Below are 23,322 nucleotides of genomic sequence, written 5' to 3' on the forward strand. Positions count from 1 at the left end.
TTCACAAAAGGGAATCAAAGTGTCTGAAGGACCTAGAGCAACTCTATCTGGGGCAATTTTCAAACATACCCCCCAGATAGTGCATCTTCTAAAGGGTTCTTGTTAATGTAACACATAACAGAGAAGGATTCACAAAATACTTTTGACTTTATTCTGGACAATACTGTTAAGATGACAGTATGACATTATTATTTTATTTGTCATTAGAGGTACAGTATTCGTATATTTAGAGGACACTATAACTTAAAACTGGCATTGTCCTACATACAGTATACCTTCATCTAATTTTGTCATTACTACAGCTTACGAACCTTATGAGACAACTATACCAATTATAGACCAAAGCTGTTAAAGTTGGATTTAATAAGCTCAGGTACTATATCTTGAACAGTCAGAAAGTAAGCAATTAAATTTAACCACTTTCAATCCAAAATGGTAAAGACAACTAAATAACACAATTCAGAATTTCAAAGAACTGCACTATATTTTTAAAAATAAGATTTAATATACAGTACTTGACTTCATTTCTAACACTTTCATTCACACACTTAAAAGTGTGAAAAAATCCTATATTTCTATACCATATGGAAAACACTAACTTCTATATTGCTTTGATAATATTTTAGCAAAGATGAAAAACACAAAAAACTAGGATCTTAAAACTATGGGAATGATACCACAGCAAGATTATGGTCTCATCCAGGTACCAAACAGATGGATCTTGTAGAGTTCAGATCTGCCCAGCATTCAAGAAGAGAACAGAATAACAGCACCTGCTGAACAAAGAGAATATTTCTAAACGAGCACTTGCACACAATTAAACAGAAGAGGCTGGCCACAATTGTTACCAACCCATTCTTTCTTTCAGTGACAAATGGCAGACAAGGTTTGCATGCACCTGCATCTGCTCATTTTGAGTAAGTAGGGTTGGCCTCCAGCCAGTGCTCACTACTTCAAGTGCCGCCAAATAAGGTACTTATTGATTTGCAATACTGCATAATAGGCCATCAGCTTAATTATTACTGAAGAGACATTGTTCCGGATGTTTCATATTTATTTTTCTGAAGCTTGCGGGGATGAGTATGAATCACTTAAATGTATGAATTTGCATAACTTCAGAACAATGCACAGTGCTGTTACTGCATTCACCACCTTTGAATTCAAATTAAAAAAAAATTCTCATGGATTGAGAATGCAGTCCTATCAACTTGCACATTGGATTGGGTTTGACTCTTGCTACAGTAAATGGAAATAAACAACACCTCTATAAGGTCCCTCTGTCAGGTAGTGAGTTACAACAGATAAATTCAATGGTGAAGACCAAGGAACATTTTGGAAACAACTCATAAACAAATTTTCATGAAGACTCAGATCAAGAGAAGGGTATAAAACACTTTGCAGACCCTTAATATCTCTTTTGAGCATAGTGAAATCCATTATCTAGAAGTAGAAAGACTCCCACTCACTACCAAGATCAGGCTAGGCCTAAAGGCTTTGTCACACTACAGGACTCGACATGACTTCTAGTCGGAGAGGATGTCAAATTAAACGACTGAAGTTGCTGAATTTCACTGCCTTTTCTGTCCTAGAGGGTGTCAAATTATACGACTGGGAATCACAGGGGATGACCAATTACACGATTCCCACACAATGTTTCATTACAGTTCCAAAACTTGCATTGTGCCGCAAAAGTACCGCGAGGTCGCCTCGTTTTGGCAGCCAATCAACGTGGAGCACACTGGAACAAGACGAGGAGCACCTCACAAAATTAAACAACAAACACAAAACATCAAATAGACATCTTTGCTGGCTCCAAAGTTTGACGAGCATCTCATCCATTTGCACAGTCCAAAGCACTCGCTGTATTGTATGTATTGTATTTCCGGCTGAGCGTTCATTGACTGTTGACTGTCGCAGACACAAAAGCCCACCCCTACGAAACAGTTTACAGTTTGATTTTATCTTAGCAAGTCGCAGAGAGTCATAGGAGCTCTTGAGAGCGCAATGATTGAGTCGCTGGGGGTGTCAAGCTACACAACTGACGGTAATGGGCGCGCACTGCGACTCTCTACAGCTCGCTGTGATTTTCTTACGATTATGTAAATGAAGGCTACGACTGAAAATCTTAGGAAACGTCATGTAGCGTGATGCTGGCTTAACTGAGCAGCTGAGCAAGGTCGAAACTGGCTAGGGGTGTCGCACTAAAGTGAAAGAAAACTTTGAACGAGTTTTTGATCAGAAGTCAGTGCCCAAGATGTCCATGAGTCAGTAATATTCTGGTCACATCACAAACCCAACCCAACAAGTTTTTAAGTCACTGGAATTATAAAAAACGACATCCTCCTTTTGTATCAGCGTTTGCTCAGTGGGTCCTTTGTGAGAGTCATCTAAGGAAATGGATACCATCTAAGGATACCGACACCTGGTATCACTGGCAAACATGGTTGTTTGGGGTTTTTACGGAACTAAAAGAAAAGTCTCAAATCCTACAATGTGTTTGCAGCAAAACACCTAAGTGATCCTGAAAACACAAGGAAAAAGGTTTTGTAGTCCGACAACACAATTTTAACTGTGGTCTTTTAAAAAAAAAGTTTAAAAATGCATTTTGCAGTTTCACAAAATAGAACACAACAGGAATAATACGGACTACTTTTTCAATCACTGTATGTAGATCAATAAGTAAGAATCCTTAGAAAACAGATTTGTTTTATTTCACACAAGTTATTGGAATAGTAAAATAACCTTTTTTTTTCCAATGAATCAGAAGACTTTTTAAAAATCTGCAAAAGCCTTCTTGTGAATTATTTATTGTTTAAGCACCATACAGGTATGTAGCATCCAACTCGATCATCCAGTAGCATAGTTATGATCAAAGATCCTCTAGTGTGTTAAAAAAAAAAACATACCCTGAAAGTTAATGAAGAAGAGCTGTAAACAGTCATTAAAATACTCACATCTTGGATGTCTTTACTTTACGTATTGCTAACACAGGACTATTTAGTTTAAATAGTGAAAATGATAAAATACAAATCCTTTCCATAACAAAATAAAATTGTCTTTTAAGAAGTGGCTAATAGGATTTAGTATAAAATTTGTTTCTCTTATTTTTTTCAGGTTAAATCATGTTTTGTGTCATTCAGTCATACTGTAGGTTTAGTGGGAGTGAGAGGTGGGGAGGAGGGTTTGATTAGTCTTCTGATTTATGATTGATGTCTTTTACAGTTACATAAACGATGCTCTCTAATACAGGACATACACAGATACAGTATAATCATTATAGAAGTGTTAAATTGTTAATTGATAAATAAAAACAGCATATAAAACTTACACACATATAAAACACGGCATTTAATTTGTATGTTGTTTTTTTAGGTTTCTTTAGAGAAGGCAGAATAATCTACAAAATACAGTCAACTGTTTGAAGGTCTGGGAAAGATCTTTGTGGATAATTCCTTATATGGTCCTAGACAAGGTTAATATGTAATCATATAACCTAAAGGAATATAACCACTGAACATTGAACTTTTACAAGCTTGTGGATTTACACTGAAACCATTCCAGACGAGATCAATAAGACAGAAATTCAGCCGGATAGCGAGAATAAAAGAAACACATTTCTGCTTTGTAGTTCTGTTAGACAATATAAGGACAAGAAGATGGAAGCCCAGCAAGAATCAGTTTTACATTTTAAAATATCTGTGGATGAGAATGAGCCAAAACGTGGTGTTCTTGCAGTGCTCGAGAAACTGCGTCCTAACTGGAAGCCAGAGGAGGTTAAACTGAAGGCAAGTACGTAAAACTGGGAATAAAGGGATAAAGGGGGGATATCGACAAGCATCTTGCACACCGAGAAAGATGCACAATCAAAAACACGAACTTCGGAGTATAAATCAAGAATTCAGCTTATGTACAGTTTATATACTGTAGCTAGCATAAAATAAAATACCTTATACTTCCAATTTTTACACCTGCCAATTGATAAAATTATTTCTTTTAAAAAATCAGTTGCTGTACATACAGGATTCTATCAAAAAACATACTCTGAAATTTAAACAAACTTTAATTCTTAATCAATTCTTTAATTAAGTTTTTTAATTCTTAAAGTTCTTTTTTTAAAATAAGAGAGAAAGTTTAAACACATTTTTTGTTTCCATCTTTGGCTGTGAGTCAGAGCTGTAGCTGTTTTGGGGAGGCCCCGTTGGGGAAGGTGTGACAGTGGAACAGCCAATCTCAGCATATTTGCACGAGACCCATGTGGGTCAGTGTGAAAACATTGACACTATACTGTAGTTAAGTGATGTAATACTTAATACTGCAGTAACCTTAGTTTCTCAGGAGTGTTTATATTGGAATCAGTTTATTGTGGTTCATGCTATAGCTACTGCCTATATCATAAAAGGGCATTCTGATGGTCAGGATAATCTGCACTTCATCTCAAATTAGCCTAAATAACTATAACCTTTGCTTTCCTTCAAAAGTTATGAAATCATAGTTAAAAATTTCTTTAAATGTCATTGCCTGGTGTTCAAGGCTAAGCTAGTTCACCAAAGAATCATAGGATAACGTCCTGTAAAGTGTATCGATTGAGGTTTTTAACAATACATACTGTAAGTGCTGTGTTATGTTCTCTTTCCGTAGAAAGGGTCAAGTGTATGTATTACATTAAATACTGCATTTTGTTTCTAACAACAATTGTCAAAAGGTTGCAACAATAGTGGGTACTACAGGAAAAAAATGATTATACACATATCCTGTGCTGCTTGTTTCCCATCCTTTTTAATCTGTGGTCTGAAATATTTGTGAAGGGCCTTTTTATAGATAAATACCCAAATATTTCCATGTGTTAATTCAAAGACCAACTATTGCAAGAGGCTGTGTAGTCCCTTGGCAAATTTAAAGTCCTGAAGAAGTGACAGTTTTATTCATGTCAGCAAACAGTGGGGCAATCTCCAAGAGAAATAGGCTTTGCATTGTGAGGAATCCCAGCAGAGGGGCCTGGAGATCATTCAATCTTAAACTCTGTTAGAATGGAATAGTGTGCAGAACTAGGAAGGGCTAATTCCCAGAGTGCCTGACCATTGCAGCTCGTTGGTTCAGACTGTTTTTTTTGGCACAGACTCGCATCAATGAGAGCAAAGGCAATGGCTTGTTAGGGAGATGTGAAACAAAAAAATGACTTTTCTCGGACCAGACAGGTAAAACTGTGCAAAGACAAGGAGGCACTATTGAAATATTTACCTCACAAAGACAGTACTGTTCTCATATGCATTTAAATTGATATGCATATACTAGCACAAAATATTTCTCGTCTTTGGTTAAAACATAAAAAAATAAATTTCTGCATCTGTACATGTACTTTATTGCATTACATTCAGAATATAATAACTGGGTTTACTATTATATTGGTGAAGAAGGTACAGTACAGTGTATCATTATGTTGTTTTTAAATCTCAAACATCCAGTGTTTGTACATCAAAGGTCTTGAATGACCTTTCACTAGTCAGAAATTGCCATCAAAAATCCAAATAAAAATGCCTTCAGGGTTGCAAAACTATTCCAAATTGATTTTTGTTTTCAGCAGCCTTTTCTGTTAAATTCCCAAACAGGATTCTAATAAATTTCATATTGGATTTCTCAAGAGAATACATATTTTCCAGATCGATATATTTCCAATTGTATTCACACATTGAAAAGAATGACATCATGTCACCAATAAGCAACGAGTTTGAACAAATGTCTAAAATACTTAAGCATTATTTTTCTATTTCAGCTAATAATAACAAATAATCCATTTATATAGTATTTTCATCCCAAAGAATCCAATAATAACAGCAATAACTTATTTACAACACACATTTCTAAACCCAAGGATGCTGAACAGTACATAATGATAAAGAAATTGAATAAATAATAAATACAATAAAACAAGAACATACTGTACAAGAGAAACTGTAAGACAATCAGGCCCAGTAAATAGTATTTGGAGTTTAGATTTAAACACTTTCAAAGAAGCTGCTTCCTGAAGAGTTGCAGGAAGGGCAACCCATAACATTGGAACAGCAACAGAAAAAGCACATGACCAATAGTCCAACACAGGTGCAATATGCAAAGGGACAGCCCCAACTGAAGAGAGCCTACAGGATGGAGTGTTTACATGAAGGAGTTCTGAAATGTACTGTATAAAACAGATTATGCCAAGTGATTTGTGCATACGGGGGGACTCAAGACACCCACTCCTGAACTGCTTCTCCCACCTGGGTGATACAGTACACAGTATGTAACAGGAACTATGCTTCATCTGCCCCACTACACAGCAGATCTGGTTAAATGAGTAACTGCCTCAACCAAATCAGTTAGGGGGGATTTGCATCAGGCAGATTTAGTCAACCCCACAGTGGAAGTAAGTGAGAACACTGGAATTAACATCCTAATCTCATGATTAAAGTGACACAATGCCTTTACTTACCCAGTAGTCAGGGTCTTGGTTTTATCCCCCATCGGAATGACAGTAGCTCTAAAAGCACTGTTTCCGCTGCCTACACACTGGGGCATTGGTTTTCAAATTCTGGTCTAGAGGGAAAAACGCCACCTACTGGCTCACTAAAACTTACAGCAGCAACCTGCTTTTCCCTTAAAATCTTCGATCACGGTATTAACCAGGCCATCCTGTGCTTCACTTCTGACATCTGACCAAATCAGACTAAGGTCATAACACTACTGTCATGCAATACAATCATAATACTTTGATAGATGCATTGTACTTCCCCATTAAGTTAGTACTTTCCAAGACAAGTGCTGATCTGCAGATTCATGGATGTTATTATATAAACAGGAAAAAATATTTTAAAATTTATTTTCAAAGGGTTCAGAATTAATCAAATCAAGATCAAGATGTTAGCAAGTTTATAACAGCAATTCAAACCTCCCAAGAATCCTTTGGCTGACACTGAGCAAGTCTTTGAGAATGGTCTGCTTTCATCGAGCCAGTTGCTGTATACATTTCAGATTTACTTGAAATGAGACTTCCTCCAAATGGCTTCCTCTTCCACCTAGAGTTTTGCTCCATGGTGCATTTTTAAGCAACATTTGGAGCACACCGACTAAATCCATTGGTGTTTGGTCTTTGTTTTTTTTCATCCCATAATGTTTTCTTTATACTGCTGCCACTTAACTTTTGTTTTGCTGTGCATACACTGTATGCATACTGTATGTACAATTAATTTTGTACTATTAACAAGAACAACAAGATTTATGTGTTTCTTTCTGGTGAAAGATGGTTACCTCTTCCTACACAATTGTCCCTACTACATATCCTTTAATTTACAATCAGAACATCATACTGTACATTAAGATGTGTATGTCTACATCAAACACTGATGCATATTTGATGCCATATTATGTTTACTCTGATCTGGGCAAATGGCTTATGTAAATAATGTGGCTGTCACTCCCGAAATCTGTTTTTTGAAAAAAGGAATGGCATTCACACAGATGTCAAAGGCATGATGTGCATGTGTAATTTCGTGTCCTGTGAGGTTGATCTGAAACAAAGTATCATTTTACTATTAAAAACTAAGTAGCGGCAGGAAAACCCCTTCCAATCCTCTTAATAAAACCATCTCCCCTCAACATGTTGCCATTTACAGAAATTAATTTTTAAAAAGCCTTTGACATAAACTGAACTTCTTTAAGCATCTGCATTATTCTAAGTCCTCCCCTTTCCTTCAAAGAAAAAAAAAGGAATCGGATGGAACAGGCATTGAATGATTTGACAAGCACGCACTTGATCCCTGTCCAGCTGGAAGGGAATTGTCCTCATCAGCAGCTTTCAGCAAAGGATGTCTTTTTATTTTTACCCTTTGTCTGAGTCTCTCCAGATCCTCCCTTCACTTTAAGTACAGTGCTCTATAGTAGGTATGCCAAGTGGTTTTGAAATTAAAATTACAGTCTTTTCTTTCTCAGATGTTATTGGAAAGAACGTGTAATTTATAACAACATGTTAGTAGAACAGGATGTTCACTGAAACCTGCCAATTCATCCCTTTATAAAGTTAACAACTAAAAAAAAAAAGAAAAAGAAAGTGCAAAAGTTTGCTGAACAGGTATGATTGGTATTAGTTCAAAAAGATGTGGTTTCTTATCTCATGAGATGTGAAAGGAAACCAAACGTTTTGGTGAAACAATTAATTTACTACACATCAAGCATCCTTTAAAAATGTTTTTGAATAATATATTTGCAAAACTCAAGTGATGTGGCAAGGAAAAACATAAGTTATTGTTTTTTAAGGACACTAGCAAACATACTACTAAAAAGCATGCCTGAGCTTTCTAACAGAAAGAGTCAGGTGAAAGCATTGAAACAGACCTTGTGATAAAAACCCTGTTATTTTTATTTTTAAGTCCTTGGTAAAAAAAAAGCCATGAAAATACCCCTGCTGTGACATGCTTCGGGATCAATAAGGTCTAAGGCTACATATTTTTTTTTTACTTCTAGTTAATTGTGAGGCAAAATAATTCTGAGGGTCCTTATTCAAAAGGCTGTTAGCAATTCTTTTCTGGACTCTATAGAAAAGAACAGCCCCTGACAACATTCACACAGTAACCTGTGACTAACCACTTATTAATAGCTCTCTGTTAATCCAATGCATTCATCGTCATTTATACTGTACTTTCGTTCAACATCAAAAGATCTTGTCCAAAGGTTACTACTGTACATACTGTAGCACTGCCCTGATTAAGCTATTCTAGAAAAAAATCGTAGCCCTTTACAAATGTAATGAAAAGAATGCATTTAAATGCAATGTCAATCAAAGCAAAGGCATCCTAAATTGAATATTACTGGCTGGCTACATGTATTATGCATGTGTTTATTTTCTTATAAAAAAGAAGCCACCATTTAGACAAGATTTAGTCCACTAGATGATATTTTATATTGATCCAGTTCTCAATCATTTCAAATAATGCATTTCCATTACTTTTTAACACAGTATTTGTGAATTTTGTACTAAATCAGGGATCTCTTTTTTCTTTTGTTATTCATAAGAATTAAAGTCTTACACTGTGTAAGTGAACATTTTACAACCTGAGCAAATGTTGTACAGTATGATTTCATGCAAAGTCTAATACACTTATTAAATGCACAACAAAGTTACTTTTTTCAGTATGATTTGCTCTCCAAGTGAGATGTAAGGTTATAATAATTAGGATTTTGTTCAGTACTTTAAAGGGAATTTCCATAAAATGTAAACACTTTGCACTCCAAAGTATATGAGAAGAAATGGGATGAAAGCCATTTCCTCCCAATAACTCATGTCAGAATGTAATTTATGGATGCCAATTTGTAGTTAAGTGAAGACACTGTTTTAGTTTCAGTGTTTATTTTTTCTTTTTTTCTTTGAAGCTGACATAAAAAGGCAATCGTATTTAAATGCAGTGTTTCAGCTTGTCTATACTGTCTTCAGTTTAATGCACAAAACAGATAATCATTTCAGCGAAGAATAATAACTAAAAACATGACCAATGGATGGCATTAACTGAGGCCGAGTTTAAATTCCGCAATACTTGAATCACAAAAACCTATTAAATAAAGTGAATAGAACATTTTTATGAGAAGCCTTTTTTTCTGTCAGTGTCAAACATTTGCATATTTCTTCTGCGCATTAGTACTTGTTCTCTGCAAAATGTTCACACATTGTCCTCTGATCTAAAGTTGACCTCATTAAAAAAATCAATTCATGCCCCAAGAATACAGTATGTACTGTATTGTATTCAGTATTTAATAATAAGTAACATTATCGCACCTATTTGCATGTATTTTACTTTGGTGTTACGTGCACATTAACTCTTATCGTTAATGTCCATTTTTGAAAAGCTTTGATCCCATCAAGTTCCAACCATCTTAAACATGATGGCAGCAGTATACTGTAATGACCCATATCTTCTCATTCTGTGTCAAGCAAGTAAACACAGAGGGCTGTTTAATAGAGTACAGTATGTTTCATTCTGTAATAATAACTATCCCATGTTCTTTTACACACCATGACATGGAGTCTTTGTGGACGAAACTAGTATTTTATTAATCATTTTCCAACAACTCTGGGGAAAATGCCACAGGAACTGTAAATAATAAGAACATTTTTCTTTGCCCATTTCTGAAATTCTGAATTCACAAATATAAGATCGAGTGAGTTCAAACTCTAACACCCAATGCTTTTGCTACAGAACACTCAACCCAACCCCAAACAGTTTTTGGTTTTGTGGGTTATACCTTAGTATAGTGTGAAAGAATGAAGATCTGAAAATGAAATATCTACAGTATTATGCCCACTGCAATGGCATTGTTGGGGAACTGTTAGTTTTCAGCACTGTAAGAGCACAAATCCAGAACAGGTACAAGTTCTTGGACTGGAGTTTGTTCAAATTAAAAACACTACCTCTGTTACACATTTTAACAAGTCTAGATATAAAATGTGATTGCTAATAAAATGCAAAACAAAGTAAGTCCTTTCTTGAAGAAGTCATTTCATCTTTCTGCACTCAAATCAAACTCAACTACTCTTTTCTGAATTTAGCCATACACACAGGGTAAATGTCATAATGAATATTTTAAACTAATACAGCACAAATTAATGCATTGTTGCTGCAGTAGCTAAGAAGCAAAGCCAATCCAACAATTTTTACTGCTGTTTGCAATAGTGAATCTACCATGGTATTTTTGCACTTTTTGTTGTACCTTAATTTTTACAAGGTTTCCTGTGTGTGACAGGCAGCACTGTCTTTACCATGTTTTTCTACACTGGACTGCGGAAATACCATGGTATACCATTACAGATGTTTGTAAGGAGCTCACACTCCTTATATTGTATATACATACAGTATTATATACAATATAATACATTATAGAGTAAAACATCATGGTTTACCCTTTCTCCAGTATAGCAGAACACATTGAATGTTAAATCCAAAGGAAACCATAGCAATAACAAGACGGAACCCACAGTAAAAGTAACAAAATATTATGATACTCTCCATAGTAAACTTTCACCAGTGTAAACTAAATTCACATTTAAAAAAAATAAAAAATAAACCTTTAATTTTGTTTTTTGGGGAGGTGTTTATTTATATTTAAAACCAAAGCTATAAATAAAGGCCAACATTCTGGCAACTTAGGATGCTTTTTTCTTTAAGAAGTACTGTATGATCAATACACTACACACCACACATCTCTACAAGAAAGAGGCCAAACTATATGTAAACTTTTGTTTTACACACAACATCTTTGGAAGAAACTTCAAATAGAAAAGACTTCAAACACACAGAGTGATATCTTTGATCTTGTTCCGAATGCAATAAAGTTATGTTGCATTAAATTTTAAAAACTGGACTCACAACTCAACACTGTAAAATAGGTTCTCAGGTGAGAGGCTGATCATTTGGGGCTGTTCTCTACAAGCTAGATAAAAAAAAACTTTATCTATTCAGAAGGCTTATTATGAGATTCAATTCTCTATAACCTCCAAGTACAGAATCACTGTATTCTTAATAGTTCAGTGATAGGCCATTATTTCTATAAAACAATGTACAACGAAAAAATGTGTTCATGTTTGAGATCACTAAATATTGCTTAACAGAGGATGATACTGTACAGTAGTTGGAAGATATGTCAGATTACCAGGAAAAGCATTATGAAAATTGCTGTTGCATTTACTGTTAATATATTATTGTGAAATGCACTCAGTACCCAAACCTAGAATACAGTTTACTGTATGTGTCTATGATTGTAAGAATTCCAGGAAACATATGTACTGTAAAATAAGTTCTGGGTAATTTAAGTCTTCACTATGGAGTTGTAACAGAAACAATTTTAGTTCAAATCTAAAAGCCAAAGTCAAAATTTCAGAATAAGAATTATTTGCAGTTCAATACAGTAAGTACTACTTTACAGTAAGATGTAAAGTAGCATTGTGTAAAGGACTGTGTGCACTATATGTATTCTATGCTATGAGGAGTTAAGTTAAACAGCACACTTGTTTGCATTCTTTCAGTCACTGTCAGTGTAGACAGTAAGTAACAAGATATTGTTTTCCAAAACATACAGCTCTACTTTGCAAAGAACCACAAACCCTGAAATTTTATAAGCATTCGGTGGGGCAGAATGGTACATTAACCATATGAGAAGCCCAAAACTATCCTATGATTAAAGACATCTGTATTCTGATTAATGATCATGTCAGACAAGACACTGCTGTTTCAATACTAATTAAATATTGTCTGTATTTAGTATGTGTCATGTTAGACTTTTATTAATTCATATCATCACAGTCAACCACTTGTCCAAACATATTTTCATCAGATGCCATTTTTTCTCGTTACTCCCAACTCCATTTTAACAAATCTGTGAGCTAGAGGATTTCCAAAAATTCATCAGCAAATCTGACTCCCCCCATGGTAAATAACTGAACAATTTCAGTAATTACTTTAATTTGGATATACAGTAGATACCTCCAACAATTCGTGCCTATAGTATATTAAGCAGAACATTTTACATGGTTTCAATTTAATTAGTCTGCTTTCAGTTGTTCATTTGAGGTACTATATATGAATTAATCATAAGACTTCATTACTTCTTGTCCAGCTTATGGAATCTCAGAAATCTTCTTCCCATGTTTTGTTGATTATCTCTCCCCTCTTTTGCATTTCTAGCATTTTTCTTGAATTGGGCACCTGGGGAAACCTACAGTACTACCATACTGTATCTCTCCTCCTCTCCCAGGCCATTACTTTTCTGTAGGCCAAAGTTTCATGCCCCGTCACTATTCCACTTTAGTGTATAAATTCCCTGCATGCAACAGGTGCCAGGTGGGATAGACCATACAATCTCCATGCTGCTAGAACCCCAGGAAATGAATCCAGGGCCCCAGTGCTTGATTAGATAAAATATTAAGACAGTTATATTATGTGCCTTGTTTAATTGTTAAATCAACCAATGTTCAATTACTGAGCCAATGTACAGATTACATTCCTGATTAGAGAACCCAGATGAGAAGATTTGCGATTTAAAATACTCTGCACTCAGTTTTAATAATCTGGTGTTTAGAGGTATCTGTATTGACATTTTACTAATTAATCAACACCTGAATATTATATTTTCATGTAAGTGTGGTAGATTTTTAAACTTTAAACATAAGTGTTATTTTACCAATTGTTTTCCAGGAATTGGTTTTGAATTAATAGTTCAGTGATAGGCCATGGTTATTTTTTTTTCTGTGTTAGTCTAAGGCAATAAATAAATATAACATTACGATTTAAACATTTAGGCATAAACAGCAATAATGTAAATTGTTATCAGTAATTTTAATTTATTCTATCAATTAAACTATTTTGGAATTATCTAACTACACACATAGTTCCCTAAGATGCAAAATGTAAATGTGCACAATTGCTGATATTGACACATTAGAGAATAACTCAGTTTGGAAGTTAGACCATATTTGGAAGTAGATTCTCTTCCATTAAAACATAATTAAATGATAAGATGGTAAATTTGTATTTTTATATTACAGTGGATGGAGCTCATGACCCATTTTGAGCTTTCACATCTCATATATATAAAGTCTTTGATAGCTATTAAAGTGCAAAAAAAACTTTTGGGTTATTAAAATATACATTCTCATAACAGACCACTGGTACTGTAGATGTTACAAGTAAGTTCAGACTGAGTGATGGGTCCCATAATCTATCGGACTGTTAACCTGTAAGAACACCCAAAGGCTGGTTAATGAAACATTCACTTTAAAATTGTTACCTCTCTACAGATAGAGTATAGACATAATCTGACTTCTAAAATGTCGGTAAAATACAACCACAAAAAAAAAACATTACATAGTGGTTCGTACTATATGAATTCCACATTTTCAGAGATTTTGCATATTAAGATTTCTCAGTTGTTTTTTATAAATTATAGAACAAATCAAGTCACTGGCGTCATTGCTTTTATAGAAAACCATAATTCAGAATAAATCTTAATGCAGAGTGTAACTGTGAGTATTTCACTATACATCAGTCTTATGCTAATTATTATACAACTATAAATGCTATAATTAATGGCATGTTACACATTACAAATCTGGATGTTCAATTTTGCCAAGCATAGTCCTCGAAGACTGTTATGAAAATTTCAAATGTTTGTACACTGCTTCTCCTTAATACCATTTTTGTATAATGTCATTAACATGTTATTATTTACAGCAGAACCAAATTAAGCTCTTTGTTAGCTTCCAGTATAATTCCAAACTATGTGGAAATTTCTTACTTCTTACATTCAAATGCTTCAAATGGCCTGGACCCAACTTACATAAAGCACTTGCTTTGTCAATATGTGCTGGAACAGAACCTGCACTCCATGAAAAGCAACCTTCTCCACATACCAAGGTCAAAGTTGCGCACCATGAGAGACTGTGCCATTAGTACTCTGGCCCAGGGCCTCTGGAATGCTCTTCCTGGGTCTATCAAGGACAGGGCTTTTTTTAATCACATCTAAAGACTTATTTCTTTTTATAATGTTGTAAATGTAAATCTTTTGTAATTCATTACACTTAAGTATTTTCTCTAGTTTGAGGATTTTTGCAATGCAAGGTGCTAAATACAGTACAGTAAATGCCTTAAAATTAGATTAGAAAATGTCTCCATGTCATAAAATGTGCAACCAAACTTATATTCACAAACCACGTTTTAACTCAGATTTATTTTATTTCTTCCAGTTCTTTACTGAAGGAATCACAAATCAACTGATAGGCTGCCATGTGGATAAATTAATGGAAGACGTAGTCCTGGTTCGTATCCATGGAAAAATGACTGACCTCTTTGTGGATAGAGAGACTGAAATGAAAAGTTTTGAAGTTCTTCATGCCCATAACTGTGGACCTCAGCTCTACTGCACTTTTGAGAATGGAATCTGCTATGAGTATGTGAAAGGAACGGTCTTGGGCGAAGGACTGGTGAGACAGCCAGCAATATACAGGTATTCATTTGCTCCTGTGCTCATGTTACACCAGATGCAAAACGGACAAAGTGATTCTACAGTTGTAGTACAATTAGTAATATGTTAAAAGTTTAAACTAGCTGTCAATATATTTTTTTTAAGTTTTAGTTTTAAAATAACACAGTTTTAGATATATAGAAAAAGCACTTTACTGTACTGTATATGGGAAAATTTAGTTGTGTTCTATGCTGCCATCATTAATGAAAACATTATTTTTGTCAATTCTGTTATAGACATACAATACAAATGTCAATTTTGCTTTCTTATAGCATTTGAGGAATAACAACTTTTCGTACTGTATATGCGACACAATGCAATTAAAATGTTAATCAGAGATAGAACAGATAATTGCATTCCATTATAAGTAGGTACTTATTGTACTTTAGTCTCACTGTTAGATGATATGGAGACCCCATTTATGGAGTAGAACATTATTTTCTTTCCAGTAACAGGGTTGAGAGTAATTTCAGCTTTAAAAACCCAAATTAAACAGTGTATATTTGTGGTAAGCTAAAAAGATACATTTTCTCCATAATTATTGGATTTTATTTTTCAATATAATGGTATAATATAGACTTTATCAAAATGTAATACATTTTATTAATACTGTACCAGAAAGTACTGTACATACTGTACCTTATAATATAGACAAACAGAATACAGACATTTGAGATGTATGATACCATATTGATATCTTATATTACATGAATTCATAGCAAAATAACAATTTGCAAGACATTTTACAATGACATTCTGGTTTTCAAATATTAGTTCCAATTTTACACCATTTATGCACTTTCATAAAGCTAACAATGCAGTAGCTCAAGAATTGTACATACAGGTGTCTGTATAGAGCAGGGGCACAATTAACCACCAAATGAGTTGCAAATACCATTTTAAAGTAGCTGTAGCATGCAATGGCTTTGTTTTATATGAACATTTTAGTCTTCGATTAACGAACAGTTGCTTGAAGCATAAGCAGATCACCAGAGGAATATGGTAAATATTTTCAACTTTATGATGTCTTAATGTGAACTGCCTTATTTACCACAATTGTCAGATGAGATGAATTAGGATGTCTGTTTTAATCAACTGAAGCAATTAGGGTGGACAACATCAAATCTTCATAACAGATAAGGTACTGGATTTTAACATTAAGTTTACAAAATACAAATTTAGTCAGACAATAAGACTGCAATAACTTATGGTTCAACAAGTAATTTTATGGTCAGCCAATGCAGATACCCCTTAAATTTCACATAGTGGTAGTTTGCCTTTCTATTATAAATGAACAACCCTCTCAACATAGGCAAAATGAGATGTTTTCTGATTTTTTTCTTTTGGCTACAGTATGTATATACATAAAAAGTACAGGTTTCAGTGAAGTCTGTGTAAGGGAGTAAAAACACTTTAAGTGTGGCTGTTCAGAAGTACAAGGAGCTGTTAAATCAGGCTTTTCGTTTTGGATGCTAATTTCAGCACACAGCCTTATGCTGACAATGTTCGGAAACCTTTGCTCTGCCTGATGTTCTGTGTAAAAAAAAAACATTAACAGAACCACTTAATCATTGAACAAAATAAAATGCACAACCCCCAGCAGGGAGAGTTACACAAGATGTTCTGCTTAAGTGTGCTATCAACATCATAGATTGCCCTCTTATATCACTGACTCTTAACCCAACTAAGCACCGGTGAAACCAATAGGCAAAATGCATACAGTATGTACTGTAGCATTAGATGTACAGTATACAGTAGGTGAATATGCTTCTGTCAACTTTTGTAGATACACTTAGTCATGTGACCTACTGTACAACACAAGTGGCTTTAAAAGTTGTCACAAATTTACTTACAAATGCAATTACTGTATGTCACAATTGAAGCTGACTTAATAAATCTAATGTATCTGATGTTTGTTTGAATTTGGTGTTGTATTTCTAAAGAGTGTGTGTATATATGATATAATGTAGATACTACAGGCAAAAAGCATTAAAGTCATGCCCCCAGGCTGTGATACAAGGAGCTGCTCAGGGTTGACTGTGTATCAATATATTGAACAAAGGTAAAGAAGAGGGGGCACATTTACAATAATATTAATTTGGTTTATAACTAAATCGGTTTGCCTGAAATCTTTTTTTTACAAATTGTTTTTTTAGCAATGACCTTGCATAGTCTAACTATTAATTAATCCTCTGACAGACAGATGTACACAAACATCTGTCCTTCAGAAAAAAACTAAACTTATTTATGATGTAGTTTAAGACAGGACAGAACCTCTCACTTTACGGAGAACTTATTAATAATATGTTCTCAGTAATGTGTCTAATCTCTTAAATCCATTTAATTAAGCACAAGCAACCATATTGATGATGTCATTCTATATCTATTTGTGATAATTTAACTAAGATTTAAATATCTGTAATAAATTACAGACAGTGGCAAGTTGAAATAACCACATCATTGACTAAATTATAGCAGCCCTAATGATAAAATGGACTGATTTCTGTACAGTATATGAATGCCATCAAGCAAAACTTACTAATGTAAGAGTAACATCTGCCTTGTGGGCTATGAATTTTCCAAGCTTGTTTTCCTAACCATTGGACTTGCCTTTCTATTTTTAGTTTGTAAACCCTGAAATTAAAAATGTCTCAGTTTCAACACAAATATTGATAGTAATCAATTCACTGAATTCTTCTTCGGAATTCAACTTCACAATTGTCCAGTTTGTGAAAATAAACAGATCAAAGGCAAGTGAACATACCTTTTCCTTCCCAAATGTTTACTAAGAACCAACTGGTCAAGATACCCTAAATAACTCCAAAGGTTATCCAGGCAACATTGACTGAATACTAAGCACGCTTCTGTTGATGAGGATCATAGCTAACTTTGCTATAAATTGCACCAGGCACAGAAGGATACTAACAAGTCCAAAGAGATTTTCCTTGAGGTTATTTGTTTGCTGTTTAATAATAAAGAGCAAGTCTTCTAACTGCTTTTTTCAAATCAGCTCCTTTGAGAATCCACTAAATCCAGCTCAAAGCAGAAGAAGCATTAATATATCCAATTACAATAAGATTTAATTTGTGTTTAAAACAGAAGTTATACTGTAATACTTGGAAGCACAGTTTCAACCACCCTGTAGCAGACTTACTTCACAGTACCATCACAACAATAACTAGATGGCAAATGATCTTTAAAAAGATGTCAGGGGGAAAAACATCTTGTCTATGTTTTACTTACAAATCCTAACATGATCCCCAGTAGGACTTGCTACTTACCACAGTGTGATGGGACTAAGTCAGACCAAGGGGACTGTTTTGTTACTCTTTCCCCCATGTAGAGCTGGCAGGCTTCAGGGAACAACATTTATTTAAAAAATTCTCTCTATATAAATACACATTTGAAGTGAAGTTGGATAAATACCAACGCACTTATGATAATAAAGTAACCAGTGACCAAAGACCATGGGAATAAAACACAGCCTGGTATCTGGTATTATGAAACTATTTCATATTCTTTTTCTATTCATGTACAATGTGAGGATTTGTACACTGATGGAGAACAGAACTCTGTGAAAACATTCAGTTCAGAATGTTCTCAGGAAGAGGGGGCTTATTTTTCAGACAAGGTCACAGTTGTTTCTGGTCATTATCCTTTAACCAAGCACAGGACAGCATTCACATGCAATTATTCTTATAGCGAGGATGTAAAACCAATTATAGACAGCATGGGGCAAACTGTAAGGATATTCTTGAGGGTCCAGATCTTTTCTCAGTTATCTTGGGAGAATATTTTTGGATTAGGCTGACCAACAAGGTTACACGAGACAGTGTTTTAGAAAAGATTAACATTGTCCGGTAGCAAATGCTTTAGGCATCTCTGTGCATTATAATATAAGGCTAGGCTTGTGAAACAAAGCATATTAAGAAAAAGAAAGAAAGACTGCAAATCTTGGCAGAACAGGTCAGAGATCTAACTTTCTATTAACATGAACACACCGTTAGTATACCATGTTGATGATGTGCTGCACGTATTGTAATATGATTTTTTAAATCCTACAAAACTACTTTAATGAAAAAAAGAACTTCATAAGTAATAAGAATGGATAATGAAATAATGAATTAAAAGTGAGAGTATTATTTTAAATCAGAGCATTTCAAAAAGAGGAATAGATAAACAACCATCATGACACTTTTCATCATGAATGAATATAAAGGTTATACATGTATGTAATTTGCCTGATGCAAATGTATGTTGTTACCTTTGTAAGAATATGTTCCTTGCCTTATGTAAACATCATTATTCCTTTTGTAGGTTAATTGCAATGGAAATGGCAAAACTTCATTCAATTCCAGCACAAAACAATTCACCTGCCAAACCAATTCTGTGGAAAAAGATCTCAGAGTTCCTTAATTTAGTCAAAACCTCTAAGGATGACTCACCAGTTTACAAGTGGTAAGTTGAGCAAACCTTAACATAAACTTTCTTAATGACACATCTATCTAGTTTGCATTAAAAAGTTCAAATACAGAATTTCTTTTAAAAATGCAGATCATTTTCTTTCCACATTAGTCCACTGCAGGAATTTAACAAACCACAGTATCTTTATGAAAGGCACTGAGCCTTTAAGCAAAACCTTTTTCAAAACATCTCGGTTTAGTTACAGTAGCAAACAGGCCTCTGTAACACCAGAATTTGGGTTTTACAAAATGTGTTGAATTTCCAATGGTGTTAAAAATACATGAACCTTCAACTTATAAAGTCAAGCTACAATAATAAGTAAGAGTTCCTACACTATTAGATAACAATGAAAAAATGCCACTGCAAAATAAATGTAATAATACAGTATGGAGTAGTGGCTCATTTGAAGACTGAGATCAGATCAGATTGCACTGACAAACAAAAACCTACCCATAAGTGAAGCAGCATTTGAGCAGGCTGGTGGGGATAGAGTTTTTATTTAATCTGAGCCAAAACTGCATCACACTGGAGGAATGAGCTTTCTTATTATTGTCTGCAAATCAAGTACAGTACACATGTTGGCCTACCGTATATCTGCTTTCACCACTTAGAACCATCCCCTAAGAGCTGGGAGACATTTTCAACAAGAGACCAAGCAGCACCCAGCCTTGTCTTCATGACTACTGTACTTAAATAAAATATGGTCCAATAAAGATCAGATGGAAGCAATCAAGCCCCCACTAAATTTGCTATGAACTGATTAAGATAAACTGCTTTTCATCCACGGTTACCCAAACCAATCAATTAAAGCAATCAATTAAAAACCTGCCAGCTGAGCCTCGTCGAAGGCTGAGTAAAATCATCAGTTCAGCTACACATGATAAAGCCATAATAAAGCTGTTGAGAAAGATTTCAATTTCCGGGATTTGGAAAAGAAAAACTTTCATAAATAAAAATGTGTCTTTTCCAGGTTTAGCTCCTGTTTATCACTGCTTTGTTTTTCTGTTGAAGCTTCAGGCCCACCACAATGGATCATTTTATTTTAGCCCCTTGAACCCTTAACTATGTGCACCAATAGACCTAAATAAATAAAGCGTTTTCCTGTTCTCTGCAAACAAATCAAGAAAAACATTAAGATCTTGGCAATACTGTATAAAAACTGTCTTATAAAAAGTTCACATCAAATGATGGATAATTTAATCATAGTAAACAGAGTGTATTAAAATGGATGGAGAACAGAATTTAGTAGATCAACAGAACAATTTTTCCGGGTCATCTATATAACAAGTATTAGCAACTGCTGATTAAAGAATACATTTTTTCACATTTATTACTATTTTATGAGAGGTCTTACAGATTTTTACTCTACTGTTTGACTTTCTGGATGCCTTATAAAGCCTAAGGTAAATGCTTCAAGCATTTGGTTTAAATTACTTAACTTTGTTGTGGTCCAATGGTTGTAACTCCTATGGGTTTTCCAGGTAGGTGGTGTGCTAATAGAAGAGAAAAAATCCCCCTTCTTTACTGTTGCACATTTTAAAGCACTCTACAAAGGGACTTTCTGTCCATCAGAAGTAGGAAAAGAAAAAAAAATTAAAGACAGAAGGCAGTATGATGGCTCCACACTCTAGTGTTTTACTGTTGTGACCCCTCTTCATTAGAAGGTCAGCCATTTACATGCCAGCACTGTCGGGGTTAGGATCTGAGCTTATCCTAGTCATGAAGTCTGTTTCCGTATTTTGCTCACACACAGCAGGGCTGTGGGCGGAGTAAGGCCTTATCTCCCTGTGAAATTAAACCTCTTTTACTGTTTCAGCATCTAAAATACTTTTCTAACATGTTATTTCTTCTAAACATGAATACTGCGCCATGCACATGACTAAAAACAAATACTGTCCACACATTCAGTAAATAACTTTATGCTCATATTTATTCATACCTGCACACCCTGTAATTGAATTTAGAGTAAATTCTGAGTCTGAAGCCTCCCTTCAAACAGAGACATAAAACACATGATGAAACAATAGCTGCTAAACTCCTGTTTTTACACCAATTACCAATAATGCAACTTTTCACTTGCATACATTTTCCAGCATCAATATACTGTATAATGTGTTAAGGGGCACTAAAGGTTTTGGCTTCCCTAGATATCATATCAGGTTAGATTGCACTTTATTCTCCAGGAGTAAAAGTTGCTAAGACACCTCAGTACTAGTAACACCTGTTTTGGTCTCCTCATCTTCTGCAGTAAATGTGTTACCTGAGATGCGTGGGTCACTCAGGATGCCTGCACTCCACATGTATTTTACAAATTGATTCATCTCTGGACCTATACATTTTAATTGATTTTAATTGAGGTTTATCCTTTCAGTTAATGAAAGGTAATACAGATTAAATGCAGATTCTATTTCATTCACAAGAGAACTCTTCAAACTTATGCTGTAGACATCCTTTCATAATAATTAAGAACAATAAGTCCAATTATAAGTGCAATGGAAACCAAATAATAACTCCTTTAAATTAATTTATGTTAATGTTTTAATATGTTTAAGAAAAACAAATTGCTTCCTGCAATTATAGAAATCATAGAAATCTCACATTAAAGATCACAAAAGCAAAATAATTAAGAGCAAAAGGAAATTTTTAGAACAATTAAATAAATATACATCAACATGTATTTCATTATTTTCAGGTACCTTTTTCAGAGGTGCTTATTTGGATTTGGATTATATTACTTATAGTCATGTGAAATCTTGTGAAAAATGTTTTAGGGCTATACAAATCATTTCTACTATACTGTAGGTTTGTGGTATGTCTTAAAGCTGTACTGTGATAAAAATACATTTCTGATGTCCCCATTGCAATTAAGAAAATTTGGCCATCTGAGCACTAAGGATATCAATCTGAATTTTGAACTACAGTATTAGGTTTTCAGTAAAATAAATGTATAAACTGTATTCTCTAAACATACAGTAAGACAACAATATTTTGTTTTTTAAGCATTTGGAAAATACAGATAAATTGTGTCAAATAGATGTCGGGCTACATTTCTTTATTAAAAATATATGCATAATTGTATAAGATACAGCACTGCGAACTGTATTGTTTGTAGTCACATGTAGTCGGAGCAGGTACTGTACACTACTTCAATATTCATGCTTAAACCATTAAAAAGATACTCCTTGTGTCTTAGGTAAATTGGTTCTCTTTGATTTTGCTCAATATATATGTTTAAATGTTTTTTTCCTGATTTTGGATAAGTTCATATTTTGTCGTGAGGTCCCAAATGATTTGCATAATAGTATGTCTTTAGAAACAGATGAATCCTGGCTTTGCTTTTTTTTCTGTAATCTACTGACATGTTCAATAAAGCAGAAGACAAATATTAAAATTAGCAGTGGGCATCTAGATGAAATAAAGAGTAATTACAGTGTACATTCCATGCAGAAGGTCAGATGTTAAAGGGGAGTTCCAGACAGTACAAAGAAAAAATAATTTCAAAGCTTCCTTAGATGATTTTCTTATCAGTCAAACGTTCACTTTTATTTACTTCAGTTGCTGTTCTAAAATATTAATGCTTAAATCTGAAAATGAGACACACCAGCAAAACGTTTCTGTTTTAGCTCATTAACTAACAGACACATAAAACAATTTCATATTTCCTTTGTGTTCAGAAAAGCTGGTGCAATTAACTAATAAGAGGGTTATCAATTACTTTAATACAAGACCTGGGAGAGACACAAGCCTCCAGGGCAATACTCAACATTTTGATATGATGGTATAGTTTAGTGAGAAATGATATTTAAAAAAAATGGAAAACCA

At 34.3% G+C, this 23,322-nt stretch overlaps 1 protein-coding gene and 1 long non-coding RNA gene across 6 annotated transcripts in view; one reads left to right on the forward strand and one right to left on the reverse strand.

Moving 5' to 3' along the window:
* Window positions 1–23,322, reverse strand: part of LOC107075812 (uncharacterized) — a 157,102-nt gene that overhangs the window by 67,648 nt on the left and 66,132 nt on the right. The gene's annotated exons all lie outside the window — the stretch shown is intronic.
* Window positions 3,529–23,322, forward strand: part of LOC102694058 (ethanolamine kinase 1-like) — a 63,362-nt gene continuing 43,568 nt past the window's right edge. For 3 of the 4 annotated variants that reach the window (XR_001477330.2, XM_015338436.2, XM_015338435.2), the window contains exons 1-3: window positions 3,529–3,785; window positions 14,759–15,018; window positions 19,354–19,494. Coding sequence is in view for 3 of the 4 variants with exons in the window: in XM_015338436.2 (XP_015193922.1) it covers window positions 3,657–3,785; window positions 14,759–15,018; window positions 19,354–19,494 (530 nt within the window). In the remaining variant the exon portion in view is untranslated. Of the gene's footprint in view, window positions 3,790–14,758; window positions 15,019–19,353; window positions 19,495–23,322 lie in introns of all 4 variants that reach the window. The other variant, XM_015338437.2, reaches the window with a different exon arrangement.

This window comes from Lepisosteus oculatus, chromosome 21, assembly GCF_040954835.1.
Source record: "Lepisosteus oculatus isolate fLepOcu1 chromosome 21, fLepOcu1.hap2, whole genome shotgun sequence".
Classification (NCBI taxonomy): Eukaryota; Metazoa; Chordata; class Actinopteri; order Semionotiformes; family Lepisosteidae; genus Lepisosteus; species Lepisosteus oculatus.